The following is a 22,128-nucleotide window of genomic DNA, read 5'->3' as shown; positions in this document are numbered from 1 at the left end:
TTAGACAAAGAGAAAGAGAAAAAGAGAAAGAGAAAGAGAAAGAGAGAGAGAGAGCCAGAGAGCATTAGGGATCGAATTCTAGAGCTTAGGGCAGTTATAAGGAGTTAACGCCTCACAGTTAAAAAAAAAATAACAGCCTGAAACCAGTTTGGTTGCCCATCAGACTTTCTTCAAGTTGCAAGGTCATTTGGGCAAATGCAATGATTATATGAAGTGATAATTAGTTGGAAATACCAGCAGCATTATTGCTCATTTACGTGAGTTACTAAAGGTGCAAAAAAAGATTAACTTTTTGGAGTCAGTTAGCTGGAATATTAGCATAATTGACGAGCATCTTAGTCTATTTTTAAGATTGTTTTTGTTCAATATTGATGAATTTTGAGTTTTAAATAAATAAATCCCAAGAGGTAGTCTGCATGTTGTTAAATCCCTCCATGGCCTCACCTCTCCTTATCTCTGTAACCTCCTCCAGCTCTGCAACCCTCCGAGATAGCCACATTGCTCCAATTCTGGCTTCTTGCGCATCCCCGGTTTTAATCGCTCCACCATTGGCGGCGATGCCTTCAGCTTCCGAGGCCCCAAGCTCTGAAATTCTCTCCCTAAACCTCCACTTTTCTACCTCTATTTCCTCCTTTAAGACGCTCCTTAAAACCTACCTCCATCTGCCCGACTATCTCCCTATGTGGCTCGGTTCGAATTTTGTTTGATAATGCTCCTGTGATGGCCTTGGGACATTTTGCTACGTTATAGACGCTATATAAATGCAAGTTGTTGTTGCCATAGCTCAAAGAGCAAAGCCCTTGGCAGAGTCTCCATATTACATATTTAAGGAGGGGGACATAAGGAAAATAGTACACAAGGCGGCAGTTTCTCTCCAGTCACAGATTTGTCTGTGATTTTGCAGACAGCAGTAAAAGCATTCACACTAGTCACCACTTCCTCTCATTCATGGGCTGCTCTTTTTGGGGTTCTGCAATGCTCATTTGTCAAGTGTCAAGAACCTCAAGTATCTGTCTGCTCTGCCTCACTTCCTCTGGGAGAATTTAGGTCCTGCAGCATCATCTAATTTCCCACCCACCAACAGGCAAACCCCTAATCACAGGCATTTTCCAGACAGGAGCTCGCCCACACTATGGTAATAAGGCTGACGCTGGACATTCATGCAGGGTCAGAGCACAAGAGGACGGGTACTCTTCCTACAGCATCCGACTTTCAGCTAAGCGTATGCCTGACCAGAAAATCTACATGTTCCGAATTCATACTTTATCTTTTATTTTTGCTGTGTTTACACAAAAAAAACTGTGTTACTTTTCCTGTTCCTAAATATGGTTTCCCTGCAGCTTTAGTGCTCATTAATTTTCCAGACACCAAATGGGGTAGGTCCTGGCATTGTCTGCGAATGTCCGTCAAAAACACAGGGCTCAATTTTGCCCAAGCCCGTTTTCGGGCATATTGCCAGAGTTCCACCTGTTTTTCTTGGCCAGAAATGCGGCAGAAATAATTTGCCAAAGTTCCCCCGATCTATAATTCGAATTTAGTGCCACGCAGCGTGTCCAACTGCCTCGGGGGGGTGGAGCCTGCTGTCTGCGCCGAAAAACGATGCCGCATACACGGAAACAAAATGATGTTTCTGATGTCGTTGCAATGGACGCGCATGCGCAGTACAGCTGAGTTGGCAGCCATTTTTAAAGAGCCAGTTGTGTGTGTATAAGAAGGAGTGCTGTGTGAAATCATTGGAAAAATTGCAGCTGCAGCAGTACAAGATGCAACACGGTGCAAGGACAAAGAATTTCTTACAGGAAGTGGTGGAGGTACTAGTTACTGTGATTGAGAACAGATGGCAGGAGCTGGACACCAGCAGAGGTCACATAAAAGTTCTACCTAAATAAAAGAAGAAATGCTGGAACCAAGTTGCAGAAGATTATTGCGCAATGGTGACCACCACGAGATCGGGAGACCAGTGTAAAAAGTGGCAGGACCTTGGTCAAGTAGTTAATGCAAGTAATATTTTCATTTATTCAATCCAATTGCAATTGTAAGTGTGACCAGCTACATATGCCCTGCCCAGCAGAAAGACACTCTCTTTAAAACGTTATGTTTTCATCTTTGCAGAGGAAAGTGGCACACAACAAACGAGAAAGAGCTCGAACAGGAGGAGGCCCGGCAAATCTGCACCCACTGGCATCCTTGGAAAAGGGTCGCTACTTTTTGGGTCCTGCCTGGAGAAAAGCAATCACTACTGCACAAGCTGGGCCCACACTCGAGGGAGAGGGTAAGTCCTGCAAATTCCAGTCTGGCTTTACTAAACATTAAGTACTGCGCAGACTAGCTATGCTTCGGTTCCTGGGCATGTCTCAATCAGCTACGCTTCAGTTGATGCAATGTGCTATCATTCATCATGGTCCTTCAAATCAGCTTGTTGACTGGCCTGCGTTGAGTGAGCCCACTCATGCCACCCACCCTGTCCCCTCCTCTGCTGCTAACCATTTGTCTGTGTTCTGTGTTATTATTTTGCAGAACTTGAGGTCGACCCCGACGATGTAGAAGAAAATTCAGACGAGGACCAGCCTGAACAGGATACATCTTCAGATCCAACCCTCCAGACCAAAAACATGGGGGTGAGGGGATGAAGCTGGATGAAGCCCCCACTGTTTTACTGACTTTGGAGGAGGTGCTGTTCATAGGGGTGACAGACCCTTCCGTGACTAGTGGTTTGAATGCTGGTGGGACATTCCATGGTTTCCGAATGTCCGAGGCTGCGGGTCTCAGTGGTGGTGCAGCGAGGCACACCCAGAGCCAGACTGTCCAAGGCCGCGGTTCCCAGCGGTGGGGTGCAAGCCACAACCGTGGGGAGGAGGGGAAGGAGAGCTCGACCGCATTCTCCAGAGGTGCAGGATCTAAGCAGGATCTAATGTGGTTCAAATGATGTCATTGAGTGCAGAGAGCATTGACCTTACCCGATCATTCCTGGATGCCATCAGCGGGGTGAGTGATGAGGTAGCAGGACTGTCAAAAGTAGTACAGCAATGACACAAGAAATGGGAATGATGTCCGGGACCATCAGTAAGGGAATAGTGACCATGAGGGAGGGAATGTCAGAGGTAGCTGATGCGCTGTCAGTGACCATCAGGGAGGGAATGTTGCAGGTCGTTGAGACACTGTCAGGGCATGTGAGGGACAGCATGTTGGAGTTGGCTGTTGCAATAAGGGAACACGCCCAGACCCCGCACCCATTGACAGAATCAACTGCCACTCCCACTCTAATCCCCACACCAGCCTCTGAAGAGCCCAAAGCCGGGCCCTCCAACTTGTCGCCTGGGCCCTCCAACTTGCCGTCATTGTCGCGCCCACCCCCCCACACAAACAGTTGCGCCGTACCCGAGATTTTAGAAACAATAAGCTTGGTGCCAAGCCCAGAAACATTGCAGCATTAACTGCGGGCAGGGGTGGTGAAGTGTCCAAGGCCAAGCGCAGCGAGCGTTCTTAGAATAAGGTGGAGGGGAGATGGGTGGGTGCAGCCTTTCTTTGCTGCTGTTTTTGTTGTTGTCATTATTGTTGTTACCGTTGTAATTGTTCTCAAATTAAAAGTTTTTTGTAAGTTATGTAAATTTACAAGCTAAAAAGTTTGTAAATGATCTTAAAGAGTGATCTTAAAGTAAAGTTTGATACAAGAATAATTTTATTAAAGTTAAGTACAAAAGAACTGTGTTAAACTTTTGAATAATATATTTTACATTAAAACTGAATCATTTCCATTATTTGTTCCATTCTTAACAACTTTTGGAACACAAGAAGAATCACCCAAGGTCTTGTGACTTGTCCTCTCTCTCTCTTTCCCCCCCCCATCCCCTTAACTAATTGCAGTCTCATGACTTCTCCCCTTCTCTCTCTTTCTCCCCCAGCTCCTGCCCTACTCATTGCAGTCTTCAGAAGGCTTCCGATCAGCACCTCGCTCCCCGGGCTCAGTCTGCAGAAGCTTTCCGATTGGCACCTCGCTCTCTCCTCTCCTTCCTTCCCCCCCACCATCCCCGGGGCTTGTTTTCCAAATGAGCCCCGAGCCCGCGTCCGGGGTCGATTCTGCCAGCCAAAGCTACGACCCTCCAGCCCTGCTTCAAGACGTTGTGAGTGAATTTAAAAAAAAAGAGAAAACTTCTGAAATCCAACAAACTTCCATTTACTATGTTGACAGGTAAAAAAAGTTGAACTTTATCATTGATTTTTTTTTTTAAAAAAGTGTTCTTGACTCCCTCCAAAATCTTCGATTAAAAACAATGACGTCTTTCAGCGTCAATTTGTCAATGTGCGCTGGTTTTCTTGAGCCCAAGTTTCCACACGCGCCTAGAACGGCGCAGTCCCGACCTGGACGCCCGTTTTTCGCGCCACAAAGTGCGCCTAAAAAAAACCTCCGTATTCTCCACCTCCCTGCAGGTCCTCTGGCCCTCGGCGCAGCGCAGCACGAGCTGTGGGGGGGGCGGAGCCAGGTCCCTGCGCTGAAAACAGTGCCGGGACCTCTGCACATGCGCGCTACAGTGGGCACGCAAGTGTAGTAGCTCCAGGCGCCGAACTGTGTGGGAGGGGCCCGAAGCACGCAGCCCCTAGCCCTGGCCCAATGGCCTCACTGGGGCTGCGTGAATAAGGCTCCTCCCACAGCCAGCTCCTGCTTTTCCACCCCCCCCTCCCACCCCCGACCAGACCCGACACCCGCTCCCCCCCTGCCTGCGGACCAGACCCGACACCCGCTCCCTGCCTCCGGACCAGACCCGACACCCGCTCCCCCCCCCCGCGCCCGGACCAGACCCGACACCCGCTCCCCCCCTGCCTGCGGACCAGACCCGACACCCGCTCCCTGCCTCCGGACCAGACCCGACACCCGCTCCCCCCCCCTGCGCCCGGACCAGACCCGACACCCGCTCTACCCCCACCCCCCCTCCCCCGCGCTCCTGTTCCCGCTCCGCCCCCCCCCCCGCCCGACTGGACCCGACCCGCGCTCCTGTTCCCGCGCCCCCCCCCCTCCCGCCGACCCACGCTCCCGCCCCCCAACTGGACCCGACCCGACCCGCGCTCCTGTTCCCACTACGCCACCCCCCCTGGACCCGACCCGACCTGAGCTCCTGTTCCCGCTCCCCGCCTCCCCGACTGGACCCGACCCGCGCTCCCCCCCCCCCCCCCCTCCCGGACTGGATCCGACCTGACCTCCCTCCCTCTCTCTCCCCACCACCCCCCCGAACCGAACCGAACCTTCCCAACCCGACCCAACGCCACCTACCTGTAAATCTGTTGTTGGGGACGGGCCCTGCCAGAAGTCTCAGGCCGGCCCGTTCAGCCTTCGGTCCTGAAAGGCCTGCCTGAAGCACTTTCACACAGGTAGGGAGATGGTTTATTTAATCTTTTCTTTGCTTATAAATGTTTATTCAGGTTGGATTTATTTGTATAAGTATAAATAAGGATTTATTATAGAATTTAATGACTTCCCTTCCCCCCCCCATTCTGGACGCCTAATTTGTAACCTGCGCCTGATTTTTTAATGTGTAGAACAGGTTTTTTCAGTTCTACAAAAATCTTCACTTGCTCCATTCTACTTTAGTTTGGAGTACGTTTTCACTGTGGAAACTTTCAAATCAGGCGTCAGTGGCCGGACACGCCCCCTTTTGAAGAAAAAATTCTGTTCCAAAGTAGAACTGTTCTACCTGACGAGAACTGCAGAAAAAAAAAAATGTGGAGAATTGCGATTTCTAAGATAGTCCGTTCTCCACCAGTTGCTCCTAAAAATCAGGCGCAAATCATGTGGAAACTTGGGCCCCTTAAGTGCCCAGAAAGTTTTTCGGGAGTGGCCCGATAGGCTGACCGAGGAGGAAAAAGTTTTGACCAAACTGTGAAAAATTATAAAAACTGGCGCAGATATGAGGGAACTATGACGTCCAAAAAAAACTGGCCTAGAAAATTCGTAACTAAGTCAGTTATGCTGGCACAGATCGCAGGGGGAATCTTTGAAAAAAAAAACACCAAAACAAACGGTGCAAATGATCCAGGAAAATTGAGCCCAAAGTTCTGGAAGTTACAGCACATGGTGCATGCTGGGAGCTGCAGCCTGCTCGTCGAATCTTCTCAGCTGACACTGATGGGCCTAGGATGCCATGTGAAATAAAGCTATGACTTTCCCCTGAGCTCCATACCGCCCAGAAACACCACTAAGGTTCTGCAATTAACACCGGTAAAAGATTTCCATTAATAAGGTAAGAAATACTGCCCGGCAAGAAAATGGATCTTGCACCAAGATTCTCGGCAGTTTTCTCAGTGGTTAAAGGTGAAACTAGGGAAAATGGGCGGGTTTTACCTGAATGGATGGTAAGTATTTAAAATTTAGTCCGAGGCTGCGGTTGGGCCGAAGGAGAAGGGAAAACTCAAAAAATATGTTTTCATTTAAAAAAAAATTTAAGAAGTTAAAAAAACATTCTCAAGATAGTTTTAAAGGTAATCGCCATTTTATAATTTTAAAAATAATAATAAAAAACCTTTAACTTACCTTTCTTTGCAGGGTACTCACCTACTGCCCTGTTTCAGGCTGCTTCTCGTGGGTTGTTTCCTCCGCAATCTGTATGAGCCTCTGTTGAGGCCAAACTTTGATCCTGGCGCTTTTCTCAGCGGTGCACGCAGGTGCACATGGGTGGTTTGCTCCCTGGTGCTCTTTTCGAAATGTGGGCGGTTCTATTTAAAAAGTAAGGGGAAAACTTTCGCCGGGCGGTTTCTCTTCCGCCGAGAAAACCGCCAAAAATGAAGGTGAAAGTGTCCCGCTCAGTGTTCTCACATACACACATCCCTTTGACGCAACACACTGTATCAGATATTTTGAACGCCGAAATCATTACTGCACAGGTAGTGTTAATCATTTCTTTGTAAATGTTGTAATTTTTTAGAACTTTATTATGCTGCAAACCGTATTCCCAGTAGTGAGTCCTCAATTTAGTGGAGAAAGCAGAATGGCAGCTGAAAGAACTTTCAAAAAATATTTGCAGCAATTTTATTGCTTCATCTTTTTTCTTTTATTGCTACATTTGGTGGTCACTAATTGCTTAGATATAGCTTTAGTAATTTTCATTGAACAAGTTTTGTCTGCTTCAAATTGATATAAATACCCGATATGCACTGTTGCTGTATTGAACCAATCAAATGCAAGTGTGATAATCATTCACATTTGGACAAGTGCGATTCCCAAACTATTTCAAACAAAATGCAGGCACTATAGGTCATACATACATATTATATTATATCTAGTAACAGCTGTTTTTGATCAAGATATTCAAACTCTTAACCCGCAAGAGCAAAACTTGAGCATTTCGATCTGCTCCACGTAATCACATTACAGCCCCATACTACATTCCAAGCCAAGTGCTGTTCAGAAATACAAGCTCTTTACTTTTAAAAGAAATATATATTAGCCAGTTTATCAACACTGGAACACTATTGGTGTTATTTGCAGTTCGGACTTTACTTTGAAAAGATAATGCATACATCTGGCAAAACTCAACTTAATTATTGTTAAAGGGAACAATTTCTAGTGTCATTGATGTCTCTCAATTCTCCCTCTTTAAAGATTTTTTAAAATATATATTAACAGTTCACAGCTACAGCGAGTCTGAGAGCAAACATTTTGTACAGAATTTCCAGTTTCTCACTCTAACAACATTGTAATATTCCACTTCAGTGAGATTAGGAATGGGACAGCAAACCTAGTACAACATTCCCCGTTCTTGGGGTTACAGTGCCCTTCCAAATCAGTATATAACATCAGGTTGGTCCACTCACCTGAGCTGCTTTATCTTGGATCAGTTTACGCTGATGTTGTTCTTCTTGAAGTTTCTGTTCTAGTTCATGAATTTTACTCTAAAATTGAAAGACATTTACACTGATCAAAAAGAAATAGCATTTTAAACCAAGCACATCACTTCAGAAATTTACAGTGAGGAAAAAAGAAAGTTCTTTTAAAATGTGGTCATCTTCAGATTTAGTACAAGACGACTGTGTGCACAAGTTTAAGTAACTCATTACCAATATTACTTATGTATTGTATTCTTTGACAGTGAACAGAACAATTGAACAATAACTATACATATTTTAGCAGCTTGTTGGTTCACATACTACAGTGCTCAAATCTTAACTACGAATTTAAGTCCTACAGTTTGTCATCGCTTAAGTTATTTCTATGTTGGCAGTTGGTAAGACAAGAGAGCAATGCTCAAGTGGAGCCTCGCAACTTATAAAAAATAACTCCCTCACTTTGCTGCCAATCCAAACCAAAGATGGAGATCCACATTTTGTACTACCTTTGATGATAGCTCTCAGCATCTGAAAAACTTCAGGTCAACATTATTGGTGAAAAGGAGCTCACCTCCTTTAATTGAATGCTGCCGACAGCACATGTAAATGCTGACCAGTTTACCCACTCAACGTTATGATAACTCTTCTATCACTCCCCAACTCAAGTGCTTTTTTGAATATTAACCAAATATTCATGTGCCTTTTTCTGATCTTCAGGCCCAATTCTTGTATTGCTAGATGTCTTGAAAAATAAAAACCAGATCCTCCCTCAATTTCTTGAGGATTCAAGTGTATAGCATCTGGTCCCAATGTACCAATGGATTTCTAATTTCAAAATCACAATGATAGCACAAGAGATGTCACTGGAACACCATTGTGAAATCCTACCCAAATGTTGCAGCATCGGCTGGACAGAAAGTATAGCAGTGGATCCTATTTGTTATACATCAATATCAGGTGGTAATACAGAGTGCATTCAAAAGCAAATGCAAGCAGGACAGCCGTCATCACCTTGGGAGACTGCTGCAAGCACAGGCTGATCTAGAAAATTGTACTGAAGTACCAAAAGACAAATCAATTTGCTACAAATCATGACGCTGGAATAAATTTTGTAGTGTGACACTGGGCAATTAAAAAATATATGACCATTTCTTTTAATGATTGTGACCATTACTTAATTGATCAGCAGTTGTCTTTACCACTTCTGAACTGGCCGAGTGTACACCTAAAAAAAATAAAAGTAATCCATACATATGTAATTGCATATTTTGATGTATAAATTGTAACCTGTGCCAATAATAGCTTGAAGGGTGAAAAGGAGGAAATAAAATAAATTAAAACAAGTTTACCAATTTGGTTCCTTTGGACTTTAAATAAAAATATTGTACTTACTTCAGCTCTGGTCTGTGTTGCATTAACTTTTAGGCACTCTTGCTCTAGGATTTCCAGTTTTTCAAGCTTTGATTGCAGCTCTGCACAGTCCCAGTGCCTATCCATCTGCAGTGAAGCCTATCGATCAAGATATACCATTTAATACAAGATAAATATTATGGAAAGCTGGGTAACAAAAAGAATGATATGTTCAAATATTGTTCTTTTACCCCATACAGATGGAGTGATGGTCTCCTTTCACAGGTGTCAAGTAAAACCAGCTCAAGATGCAGCCATCCAGTTTGCAGCACAAAGCAACCTGATTTATGCCAAATCTGAGAACAATCTCTGTCAAAGATTGTCTAGATGGAAGGCAAATGTAAATTATTCTAAAAAGATTGTTTAAGAGGTCGGGATGCTTTTAAGAGATTTAATAGACGTTTCAAAAATTATGAAGTGTTTTGATGGGGTGAATGGGGAAAAAGGGAAACACTTCCCTCTGATTGGAGAGGCAGTAATGAGTTTTCATCAATTTTGAAATCATCACTGAGGGTCAGGAGAGAAGTCAAGAGAAATTTATTTATGCAGAGTTGTTGGAGCATAGAATACTTTGGCACAGGAATTGGTTGAGGCAAAGACCATTTAAGTAAAATGTGGATGATATCTGATGCAGAGGAAAAAATAAGGCCATGGAGAGTTAGCCGGATTAGGCTTGGATTGCTCTAGCAAAGAACTGGCATAGATGGGCCAAATGGCCTCCCTTTGTGCTGTAAGCTTGTATGGATCTACCCAAAGCAAGACAGGCAAGAACAGATTTCCATACCATGCAAATGCCAAACTTTGGTATGATCGCTCTTAGTTTCTTTACTCTAAGGAACCGGCAACGCATTTCGGTAATTGGACACGAGTGCAGAACAATCCAGAGCAACACAGACTTTACTTCCCTGTGGGAAGTACTTCCCTCCATCCAATACACCCCTAGGCTCAGAGAACTCAAAGAAGGTCCAACAGTGGTCAAAATAATTTAGTGCTAGATATCAAACTGGATACAGTGTACAACAATCTGGAAAATTCAATGCTGGCTAGGTATTTTGGCCCCAAGTTTCCACATGATTTGCTCCTGATTTTTAGGAGCAACTGGTGTATAACGGAGTATCTTAGAAATTGGAATTCTCGTCATTTAGTTTGCTCCAGTTCTAGTCAGTTAGAATAGTTTCACTTTGGAACAGAATTTTTTTTCAAAAGGGGGAGTGTCCGGCCACTTACGCCTGATTTCAAAGTTTCGTGAGTGAAAACTTACTCCAAACTAACTTAGAATGGAATAAGTGAAGATTTTTGTACGCTCGAAAAAACCTTGTCTACACTTTAGAAAATCAGGCGTAGGTTACAAATTAGGCGCAGGGAACGAGGTGGGGGGGGGAGGGGGGGGGGGAAGGGAAGTCATTAAATTCTACAATCAATCCTTATAGTTATACTTATACAATTAGACAAATAAATCCAACCTGAATAAAAATTTATAAGCAAAGAAAAGATTAAATAAACCATGTTCCTACCTGTGTGAAATAGCATCAGCCTTCGAGCTGCTGTGCTTCAGGCAGGCCTTTCATGTTGGAGACAGACAGGAGTGTGGCGTCAGTGTCTCGACGGCAGCGGCAGCAAGCTTTGAGCTGAGCTGCAGTGCTTGAGGCAGGCCTTCATTCTCTTCGTGGCTGGCCGCGAAGAAGCAGCACCGGACGGACCCGAGGCCATTCGGCCATGAGATATCAGCGGCGGCAGTGGCTGGCCGGCAGCCGAAGAATCAGCAGCGGACCGACGTGAGGAAATTCGGCCATAGGATATCAGCGGCATCAGTGGCTGGCCGGCAGCCAAAGAATCAACACCTGACACACACAGCTCTTTATGGTGCTTGAGGCCATTCGGCCACGCTTTAGGGGCGGCGTCAGTGGCTCAACGGCAGCCGAAGATACAGCAGCAGCCTTCGAGCTGTGAGGGGGACTGAGGTTATTTGGACAGGGAGAGGCAGCCACATCGACAGTTTTATATTTAAATTTGCAGAATGGGTGCTGCATTGTCAACACCACGTATTATGCAATGGTTTGCCATCTTTGTTCTTGGTGGACGTTGATCCATTGCAAAGTTGAATTGGCACTCTTATTTCTCCAAACACACAGTCCTTAATTTGCATGCACCAATGCAGCACCGGTTCTGCAAGTTTAGCAGTGAAAAGCTGAACTCACTGATTTCAGCAGGTGATTTATTCAGCAGTGCTGCTAAAAGCACTCCCTCACACACAGAAATATCAAAAAAAATTAAATTACAAGCCTTTGCAGGGTCCAAGAAACAAATCTTCACTTTTTCTGCAGTATTTAAAAAAATGGCCGAGTGCCAATGTTTGTGTGAGACTGCGCGTGCAGTCTAATTTAAATTGTACCCGCCCCCTGCTACTTAGAAAATCGGCGCGAGTGTTAGGCTCCGCCCCCTGCTGCGAAGTGCGCGCCGCGCCAAGCAGACATCGAGCTCCTGAATATCGGACTTTTTTTTAGGCGCAAAAAACAGGCGCCCAGCTCGGAGGTGCGCCGTTTTCGCCGCGGGACGAAACTTGGGGCCTATGTATGTAATGCTGCATTCAAAATGCTGGCTGTGTTAAAAGGGTAACTCGAATATTGGGGGGGGGGGGGGGGGTGGCGGGGTAAGTATCACACTTACCTCTAGAAAGGCAACATGTTAAAAACAAAAATAGGTACAAAAGTAATTAACACTTTTGTATTCAGTTAAAGCAATGAGAATGCAAGGTGAAAATCCATCTCCTTTTACTATGTGGCCCCCAACCTTGGAAACCTGTTCATTTGAATATTTACATTTAAACACATTTTATGCACCTTGGATTCAACTCGCATCTTGCATTGATAATTCCAAATAGTCAATGTCCCTCTTCAGATAGCTTTTTTTCTATTAGTGTAAAGCCTTCCCACACATCAGAGTATTGCTATGCTCATATGAGTTCTCCAACACTTGTGCTGTACATTGACTAAGCTTTTAGTCATTTGTCCCAATATCTCCTTATGTGGCTCGGTGTCAAATTTTGTTTGATTACGCTCCTGTGAAGCACTTTGGGACATTCTACGAAGTTAAAGAACCTATGTAAATGCAAGTAGTTGTTGTTGTAATTAGCTGAACGTGTTATTTGTTGGGGGGTGTTTACCTCCCCATATAAATCTCCCAGCAGTTGATCACTGTCAAAAGTTTGAGCATGCAATTTGTATCCTGGCTTCTGATGATCAATGATCAACTGCTGGGAGATGCACATTCCTTGACTTCCTGTAGAGAAGAGTCTGGAACCCACTCAGCAGCCACTGCGTGGGGTGCAGGAAGTTGCGGGAGTGAAGCCACATGCTACTGATGCAGGCAACGAGGCAATCCTAAAGGGTTTCTCACTAGCCATTCTTTGTTTTTATCAACTGTGCACTGAAATAGACCCAGTTCTCTGTCACATAATCAAAATAGAAGGGAGTATAGTAATTTGACATAATCACCTGTTTCTCCATTAAATTGTTCTTCTCCGTTTCTGTATGTTCCACCATCGTCCTCATATATTCTAACTGTTTCTCCAGCAATGAGCAGCGGTCTTCAACAGTTGCCAGCTGATCAGCAAGTTCTGAATAAAGAACGACAATCAGGCCTAGACCAGAACTAGTCCAATAAACCATATAGGCTATCTTGTATCACAGCTCAATCAGTGGGGTTTTGCTTCCTTCCCCCTTTCTCTTTAATATGCAACTCAATTTCTCACCTTCCTCTCAGTCCTCAATGTTTCCATTCTGCCTTGACGGCAGCTGAGCCTCAGCAAAATCTCCGCAGAGATGAACATAAGAACATAAGAAATAGGAGCAGGGGTAGACCATTTTGCCCCTCAAGCCTGCTCCGCCATTCAATAAGATCATGGCTGATCTGATCATGGGCTCAGCTCCACTTCCCTGCCCACTCCCCATAAGCCTTCACTCCCTTATCGCTCAAAAATATGTCTATCTCCACCTTAAATATATTCAATGACCCAGCCTCCACAGCTCTCTGGGGCAGAGAATTCCACAGATTTACAACCCTCAGAGAAGACATTTCTCCTCATCTCAGTTTTAAATGGGCTGCCCCTTATTCTAAGATTATGCCCTCTAGTTCTAGTCTTCTCTATCAGTGGAAACATCCTCTCTGCATCCACCCGGTCAAGCCCCTTCATAATCTTAAACGTTTCGATAAGATCACCTCTCATTCTTCTGAATTCCAATGAGTAGAGGCCCAACCTACTCAACCTTTCTTCATAAGTCAACCCCTTCATCTCAGGACTAAATCTGTGAAACTTCTCTGAACTGCCTCCAATGCAATATACCCCTCATTAAGTAAGGAGACCAAAACTGTACGTAGTACTCGAGGTGTGGCCTCACCAATACCCTGTACAGTTGTAGCAAGACTTCCCTTTCATAAAACCATGCTGACTCTGCTTGACTGTATTATGCTTTTCCAAATGACCTGCTACTGCTTCCTTAATAATGGACTCCAGCATTTTCCCCAACAACAGATGTTATGCTAACTGGTCTATAGTTTCCTACATTCTGTCTGCTTCCTTTTATAAATAAGGGCGTTATATTTGCGGTTTTCCAGTCTGCTGGGACCTCACCAGAATCCAGGGAATTTTGGTAGATTACAACCAATGCATCCACTATCTCCGCAGCCACTTTTAAGACCCTAGGATGCAAGCCATCATGTCCAGGGACTTGTCCACCTTTAGTCTCATTATTTTACCGAGTACTACTTCTGTAGTGATAGTGAATATATTAAGTTCCTCCCTCCCTATAGCCCCTTAATTATCCACTATTAGGATGTTTTTGGTATCTTCTACTGTGAAGACCGATACAAAATATTTGTTCGAAGTCTCTGCCAGTTCCCTATTTTCCATTATGAATTCCCCGATTTCATCCTAAGGGACCAATGTTTACTTTAGCTACTCTTCCTTTTTATATTATCTGTAGAAACTCTTACTATTTGTTTTGATATTTCTTGCTAGTTTAGTCTCATAATCTATCTTCTCTCTATTATTTTTTTAGTCGTCCTTTGCTGGTTTTTAAAAGTTCCCAATGCTCTGGCCTCTCATTAATCTTGGCCACTTTGCATGCCATTGTATTCAATTTGATACCATCCTTTACTTCCTTAGTTAGCCACAGATGGGTCTCCCTTCTCTTAAACTCTTTCCTTCTCACTGGAATATATTTTTGTTGAGAGTTATGAAATATCTCCTTAAATGTCTGCCACTGCTCATCAACCGTCTTACCCTTTAATCTATTTTCCCAGTCCACTTTAGCCAACTCTGCCTTCATACCTTTGTAATCTCCTTTATTTAAGATCAGGACACTGGTTTGAGATCCAACTTTCTCACCCTCCAACTGAATTTGAAATTCCACCATGCTATGATCACTCTTTCCGAGAGGATCCTTTACTAGATCATTTATTAATCCTGTCTCATTACACAGTATGACATCTGACACCAGTTATTCGCAGGAGGTGTGCTTTTGTGGAACATAGAATAGGCCACTCAGCCCAACCAGTCGGTTTTGGGGTTTATCCTCTATACGAGCAGTAATTCTGACCCCATGTGCCAGCCCTGTTCCCATATCTCTTTACTCCCTCCCATCATTCAACCACATATCTAACCTATTCTTAAACGCTGACATGCTATCTGCTTCAATGAGCATCTCCAGTAAGACATTGCACAGCCTCATAAACCCTCTATTTAAAAATATTTCTCCTGTTCTCTGTTCTAAATCTCATTTAATTTTGTACCCATGTCTGTACAGTCTAAACGCTTCCACCATTGGAAACGATCTGTTTCTATTTCCTCTGTTCGATCCCTCCATTTTAAATATCTCTATATATAAATTCACCTTTACATCTTGACTTTTGTATTCTCTACCGTTTGCCAAAAATCCAGTAGCTTTTGTTATGGCCTTATCCGCTTGAAGTGCTGCTTTTAAGGTCTTGTGAACTTGAATCCCCAAATCCCTCTGCTCTCCCACTTCACCAACCTCCGCCCATTCAAAGTGTAATTACTACATTTTTTAAATCCAATTTTTTCCCACCTCAAAATTGCCGACATCTGCTATTTCCCTCCAACCACCTTTCTCCCCCCTCCTCCCCCCCCCCATTCTACCATCTTATCAATATCTCCTTGTAGCTTTCTTTGGTCCTCAGAATTATTTACTCTACCTTTGATTTTAGTATCATCAGCAAATTTGGACACCACTCCCTCTAGCCTTATATTCAAATCATTGATTTACATGGTGAATAGCAGTTATAGGATACAGCTACCCACTTCCAACCACTCTGAGTAACTGCCCTTATCCCCTACTCTCTGTTCCCTCTCTTCTAATCTCAACAAAGTTGGTCTCATCAGTTTTTGTACTCTAATGCAAGACAGACCACTACAAGTGCTCCATCTAGTAGATATATGAGAATACAGGTACGAAATGTAGATGTACAAAAAATGAAGGGAACAGCACCAGCCCTTTTACATGGCCTTCTTCGACCTTACAAAGGCTTTTGATACTGTCAACCGCGAGAGTCTATGGAGCGTCTTCCTCCGTTTCGGATGCCCCCAAAAGTTCATCACCATCTTCCGCCTGCTCCACGACAATATGCAGGCCGTGATCCTTACTAACAGACCCACTACAGAGCCAATCCACATCCGGACTGGAGTCAAACAGGGCTGCGTCATCGTCCCAACCTGCTTCTCAATCTTCCTTGCTCCAATGCTCCACCTCACAGTCAACAAGCTCCCCACTGGAGTGGAACTAAACTACAGAACCAGTGGGAACCTGGTCAACCTTCGCCATCTCCAGGCCAGGTCCAAGACCACCACAACCTCGGTCGTCGAGCTACAGTACGCGGACGACGTCTGTGTCTGCGCACAGAGGCTGAACTCCAGGACATAGTCGACGTACGAAAGCATGGGTCTTACGTTAAACATCCGTAAGACAAAGGTCCTCCACCAGCCTGTCCTCGCCGCACAGCGCTGCCCCCCCACCCCCCTCCCCCCGTCATCAAGATCCACGGCGTGGCCCTGGACAATGTGGACCATTTCCCATACCTCGGGAGCCTCTTATCAAGAAGAGCAGACATTGACGACGAGATTCAACACCGCCTCCAGTGCGCCAGTGCAGCCTTCGGCCGCCTGAGGAAAAGTGTGTTTGAAGACCAGGCCCTCAAAACTGCCACCAAGCTCATGGTCTACAGGGCTGTAATAATACCCACCCTCCTGTATGGCTCAGAGACATGGACCATGTACAGTAGACACCGCAAGTCGCTGAAGAAATACAATCAACGATGCCTCCGCAAGATCCTACAAATCCCCTGGGAGGACAAACGTACCAACGTTAGCGTCCTCGACCAGGCCAACAACCCCAGCATTGAAACACTGACCACACTTGATCAGCTCCGCTGGGCAGGCCACATCGTTCGCATGCCAGTCACGAGACTCCCAAACCAAGCGCACTACTCGAAACGTTACAGGGACACCCTCAAAGCCTCCCTGAAAAAGTGCAACATCTCCACTGACATCTGGGAGTCCCAAGGCTAAAGACCGCCCTAAGTGGAGGAAGTGCATCTGGGAGGGCATTGAGCACCTCGAGTCTCATCACCAAGTGCATGCAGAAATCAAGCTCAGGCAGCGGAAAGAGCGTGTGGCAAACCAGTCCGACCCACCCTTTCCCTCAACGACTATCTGTCCCACCTGTGACTGGGACTGTGGTTCTCGTATTGGACTGTTCAGCCACCTACGGACTCATTTTAAGAGTGGAAGAAAGTCTTCCTCGATTCCGAGGGACTGCCTATGATGATGTACAAGTATTTCCTAATCATGCAATATCAGGTTTAGAACAAAGATTTTGATTCTTAATTTCCTCAATTAATTGTTCCCAATCTCAGCCCTGTGGTCAAGTAAAAATCTTTAAGTAGATTTCAAGCACTCCCCAGCGAGGGAATACTATCTAAAGTATTACCATGGCTGCTCTCAAATATCTGCTCATAGCTGGTTATAGATTGGCAGCAACAGAGAACCAGCAGCAGGTCTCCTGCCTGCTCCATCAGCCAGGAAATGGTGGACATGCAAATAATCAAAATACAATAAACAAGGAGCTAGCTCAATTCAAAAAAATATCTCCAATACCTCAGCTATCAGTTACCATTTAAATACAAAATACAGACTTCTACATGACAAATGCAATCAGGGAAATTGACAAATGGAGAAAAGGAAAGCAATTAACACTTTCTCAGCTCCTGGCACCTCATCTGAAGGGTAGAATTGATGTGCTCCTCAGCCCTGTCACCTTGTCTTCCTTCTGAACAAGGATAAAAGATATTGGAGCGTCAGAGCAGTTCCTTCTTTTCTTGCTCATAGCGAGATAAAGAAAGGGAATGCTAAAGAGAGGGACTATCCCAGTATCCATAGAGCAAGGAACAGGGATTTATAAAAACCATCGTACCATTCACCCTTCATTCCTGACCTTCACTCAGCAACTGTCCACAGTGGTAAAGTTGAAAACAGGAGCACATTATGTGGGGAAGTATAGGTGCAGATCCACCTCCATTCTGTAGTGGAGCATGTTGGGCACATTCCTGAGCAAAGCCGGGCTTGGGTTTGGGGCCAAAGTTGGTGAACAATATCTTAAAGTCCAAAACAATTGCATGAAGCAAACCTAATCATAGTCACCATTAGGCACTCCTGTCTTGATGTTAGTGTTCATTTTCTTTTCTTGCTCCAAGATATTTTTATACTGAACAGCTTCATAGCCCAGACTTTGCATTTTTTGTTCAGCTTCTGCCCGCTCCATCTCTAAACATCGAATCTTTTCCTGAAGATTTTTCATAGCAGAAACTATAGCTGAACATAGAAAAAAAATATTGTTACTTATTGGTGAAAAAAAAAGGAGGTGCCAGTGTGTTGAAATTGGTCTTTTATCTCTGGCATTTGGATTTGAATCTAGGCTAGACTTAAGGAAAATAAATCAGTTCAGGTCTCAACTAAGTTCCCAATGTGGATAGTTTCACACTAGCCCTAATTTCACCTGGAGAAATCACAGGATGGCTGGTACTGTAGGGGTAACCTTCTGAAGTTGCGGCAGAGTAGATGAATCTAATGTCCTATATTAACTGAGAACGTGGAGAGACTAGGGGCTGAAAATTCGTTATAGCCCGGTTTGAGGCAGTGACATCGCTAACTTTAGCGCCGGCCGACATTTACCGCCTCCAACCAGGATATTGGTTTTTAGCGCCCCAAGAGGGGAGTGGAGTGCTAAGGGAAGTGTTGGGGCGCTAACCCTGATTCTTGGGGCACTATCGCTGGAGTGTTGCTGAAGGTCTGGCACTAGGAAATCGGCATCCCAGCACCTAAAGGGGAGGTCAGCTGGACCACCCGAAAACTGAAAGAAAATGTAAAGGAGATTAGCAATAGTACTGAACACCCAAGAGAGATACATTAATACAAATAAGTTCCATTTTAACTGCCCATCTGCTCACCCGTGGAAATATCGCCCTGGCAGCTTCTTCAGGACGCCTGCTTTCCCTGTCGGAATTAGCGGCAGGCACTACTGCAGGCGAAAGCATTCAATTTCACGACCATGGCGCTAAGGGGGCGTTGCTAACTCTTAGCGCCACCGGTAAACCTCCACTGAAGGTTACGGGAGGCGATGCCAACGCGGTGCTCGGTCGGTACGAGCTTAGCCCTAGTTGTCTTTCACTTTCATAAACTCATCACCATGCTTTGTGTATCTGAATCAAACTATTAAGAAATTCACACATATATATTTATTGATTTGCCTGATCTGGAGTGCACATTCTTTTCCTGTAGGGACACATTCTACTTGCTGAAAGATTAATGCAAAGACTCAACAATAAATCAATTTATCATTATACCTGTATTGTACATCAAATCAACTCTGGGATAGAACTCTTTAGAGCAAAGAGGGTGAAGTGGCGATTTGATAGAGGCATTCAAATTGAGGGAATTTCTTAGAGTAAATAAGGAGAAACTGTTTACACTGGGAGTAGGGTCGGTAACTAGAGGCTACAGATTTAAGAAAATTGGCAAAAGAACCAGAGGGGAGATGAAGAGATTTTTTTTAATGCAGCGAGTTAAGGGAATCTGGAATACACTGTCTGGAAATGTGGTTGAAGCAGATTCAATAGTAACATTCACGAAACAGTTGGATATATACTTGAACAGGAAAAAATTGCAAGGCTATAGAGAAAGAGGTGAGTGGAACTAATTGCACAGCTCCTACAAAGAGCCAGAACAGACATGATAGGTCAAATGGCCCCCTTGTGTTCTATATGATTCTATTGCTTGATGCTAGAATGCATTGCCCAAAAGAGAAAAATGTTTCATTCCCTAACCGAGAATTCCTCCTTTTCATGGCTGCAAAATTGAAAATCGAGAGAAGGGAAGAATCTCGAAATTCTTAGGAGGAACAAAATAAAATTCTTCTGTTTAATTGTCTTACACTTTCAAAAACCCATCACTATGCTTAGTGTATATCAATCAAACTATTAAGAAATTCACACATATATATTTATTGATTTGCCGGATATGGAGTGCATACTCTTTGCCTGCAGGGACACATTCCACTTGCTGAAAGACTAATGCAAAGACTCAAGACAATCAATTTAACATTATATTGTACATCAAATCAACCCTGCCCTCTATCCACACAAAAAATGATGACATCGGCCCAAAAAACGGCAACCCCAGAGCAATGCCCCATTACTTGACTCGATTGAAATAATGTAATAAGCACTGGTAAAACTGTCTTCTATATATTGTATTTTGAACAAGTAGATATTAATCAAGAAAGTTAAAAATTATTTTCCCTATATACAAATATACCTCTGTTGTTGGTAGCCGGGCTCATCGCATCAGCCTCATCAAGGTTTCTTGACCCAATGATAGTCGCATGATGAGGCGCTGGCCTTTGTTGAACATCAATAGAAGTCAGTGAAATGTTCTCCAAGCTTGGAAGCGGACAGAAACTTCCTACATAGCTACGTTTGGATGGAGTTTCCATACTCTACAGACATGAAAAATCTCTTTAGAATCAAGTCGTAAACATAACATTTATGAATATTGATAGAAATATCAAGTTTGCCATCATTTTTTAAATAAATATTTAATGGTAGTGGCAAGTGGACAGGTGTGAGAGAAAGTTTAACTCTCTTCACTCCCCCCTCCCAACTAAGTCTCTAACCTCAACAAATCTTCTAGAAATTTTTGAGGATCTTGCTGGAGCGGGGGCATTTCATGGTATACACTGTCAGTTAGACATTTCATGGCATACACTGTCAGTTAGACATTTCCCTGCACCCTTCGACTTGAAAAAAATTTGCACCTTAACTTGCTGTAAGTGCAAGCTTATAATAGTGTGACAAGGGCAACGGAGCATCTTGGACCTTAGAAAACAGTGGGACCAATAGTGTATATCCTTAACCACTGAGATTTAAGGATTAAGAAAGAAACAGAGGAACAATTGAGCTAATTGAACCTGTGGCATTCTCTACCACAGAAAGTTTGAGGCCAGTGAGTTAGATATATTCAAAAGAGAGTTAGATATGGCCCTTACAGCTAAAGGGATCAAGTGGTATGGAGAGGAAGCAGGAATGGGGTACTGAAGTCGCATGATCAGCCATGATCATATTGAATGGTGGCGCAGGTTCGAAAGGCCTATTCCTGCACCTATTTTCTATGTTTCTATAAATGGGGGGGGGGGGGGGGGGGAAAGAGGGCTCAGACAGAAACAATAGTAAAACTTATAATTTAAAGATTAAAAAAGCGATAAGAGCAAAGTTCTGGTCACAAGTGGTATAAATACTCCAGGTGAAGGGAATAATAAAATAACTAAAGCAGTTACAGCAGGAGTGCCAAATAAGAATTGTGTAAAGTTAAACAGTATAAGAAAGACAGCAACCAGGGCGGAGAAGGGGTAAGCCATTTAGGACCGAAATGAGGAGAAACTTCTTCACCCAGAGAGTGGTGAACCTGTGGAATTCTCTACCACAGAAATTTGTTGAGGCCAATTCACTAAATATATTCAAAAAGGAGTTAGATGTAGTCCTTACTACTAGGGGGATCAAGGGGTATGGCGAGAAAGCAGGAATGGGGTACTGAAGTTGCATGTTCAGCCATGAACTCATTGAATGGCGGTGCAGGCTCGAAGGGCTGAATGGCCTACTCCTGCACCTATTTTCTATGTTTCAAGGTCTCTTGCCCAAATATGAGTTTTATATACAAACGCACAGAGTATAAACAATTAATTGAGTGCACTAGAGGCTCAAACCCAGCTTAGAGAGTATAACATCATGTCAAGCTGGTCATGATTAGGAATTATATATTCCAGGTTATAAAGTCTTTAGAAAGGATAGAAAAACTGGAATAGGAGGAGGACTAGCCATATTGATTAAAGATATTAAAATAACATTAGCAAGAGAGGATCTAGGTAAGGAAAACAGTAAGTGAAGACTCTATGATTAGAATTGAAGAATAAGTGTAATGGGAGTTGTATGCAGGCCTGATAGCAATGAAGTGGCAGAATGTATTAATTCAGCTTGTTGAAAGAGTAGAGTTTTAATAGGAGACTTTAATTTTCATAGAGATTGGGAAGAGCAGAATAGATCAAGTCAGAAAGGTAGCAAATTTCATAAGTGCTTTCATGATAGTTTCCTGGAGCAATATGTTCTAGAACGAACAAGGCTATACTCGGCTTACGGTCAGTCCGTAAGTGTGACCCTGAGCTTCTGGTCACCTGTCACTTTAATTCTCCACTCCACTCCCACTCCGATATCTCCATCCTCGGACGCTTCCACAGCTCAACGCAAGCTCGAGTGCCCCCCACCCCCCAATCTTGTGTTTTT

General features: G+C 44.1%; 1 protein-coding gene across 3 annotated transcripts in view; it reads right to left on the bottom strand.

Moving 5' to 3' along the window:
• The window catches only part of cep57l1 (centrosomal protein 57, like 1), a 245,591-nt gene that overhangs the window by 50,098 nt on the left and 173,365 nt on the right, over positions 1–22,128 (bottom strand). For 2 of the 3 annotated variants that reach the window (XM_070885655.1, XM_070885657.1), the window contains 5 exons: positions 20,111–20,291; positions 17,939–18,109; positions 12,720–12,841; positions 9,208–9,324; positions 7,804–7,881 (listed from right to left, as the gene is read on the bottom strand). In XM_070885655.1, coding sequence (XP_070741756.1) covers positions 7,804–7,881; positions 9,208–9,324; positions 12,720–12,841; positions 17,939–18,109; positions 20,111–20,291 — 669 coding nt within the window. The remainder of the gene's footprint in view (positions 1–7,803; positions 7,882–9,207; positions 9,325–12,719; positions 12,842–17,938; positions 18,110–20,110; positions 20,292–22,128) is intronic. The other variant, XM_070885656.1, reaches the window with a different exon arrangement.

This window comes from Pristiophorus japonicus, chromosome 7, assembly GCF_044704955.1.
Source record: "Pristiophorus japonicus isolate sPriJap1 chromosome 7, sPriJap1.hap1, whole genome shotgun sequence".
Classification (NCBI taxonomy): domain Eukaryota; kingdom Metazoa; phylum Chordata; class Chondrichthyes; family Pristiophoridae; genus Pristiophorus; species Pristiophorus japonicus.
Note: the sequence above shows the minus strand (reverse complement) of the source record. Positions and strands in the feature narration are given on the sequence as shown.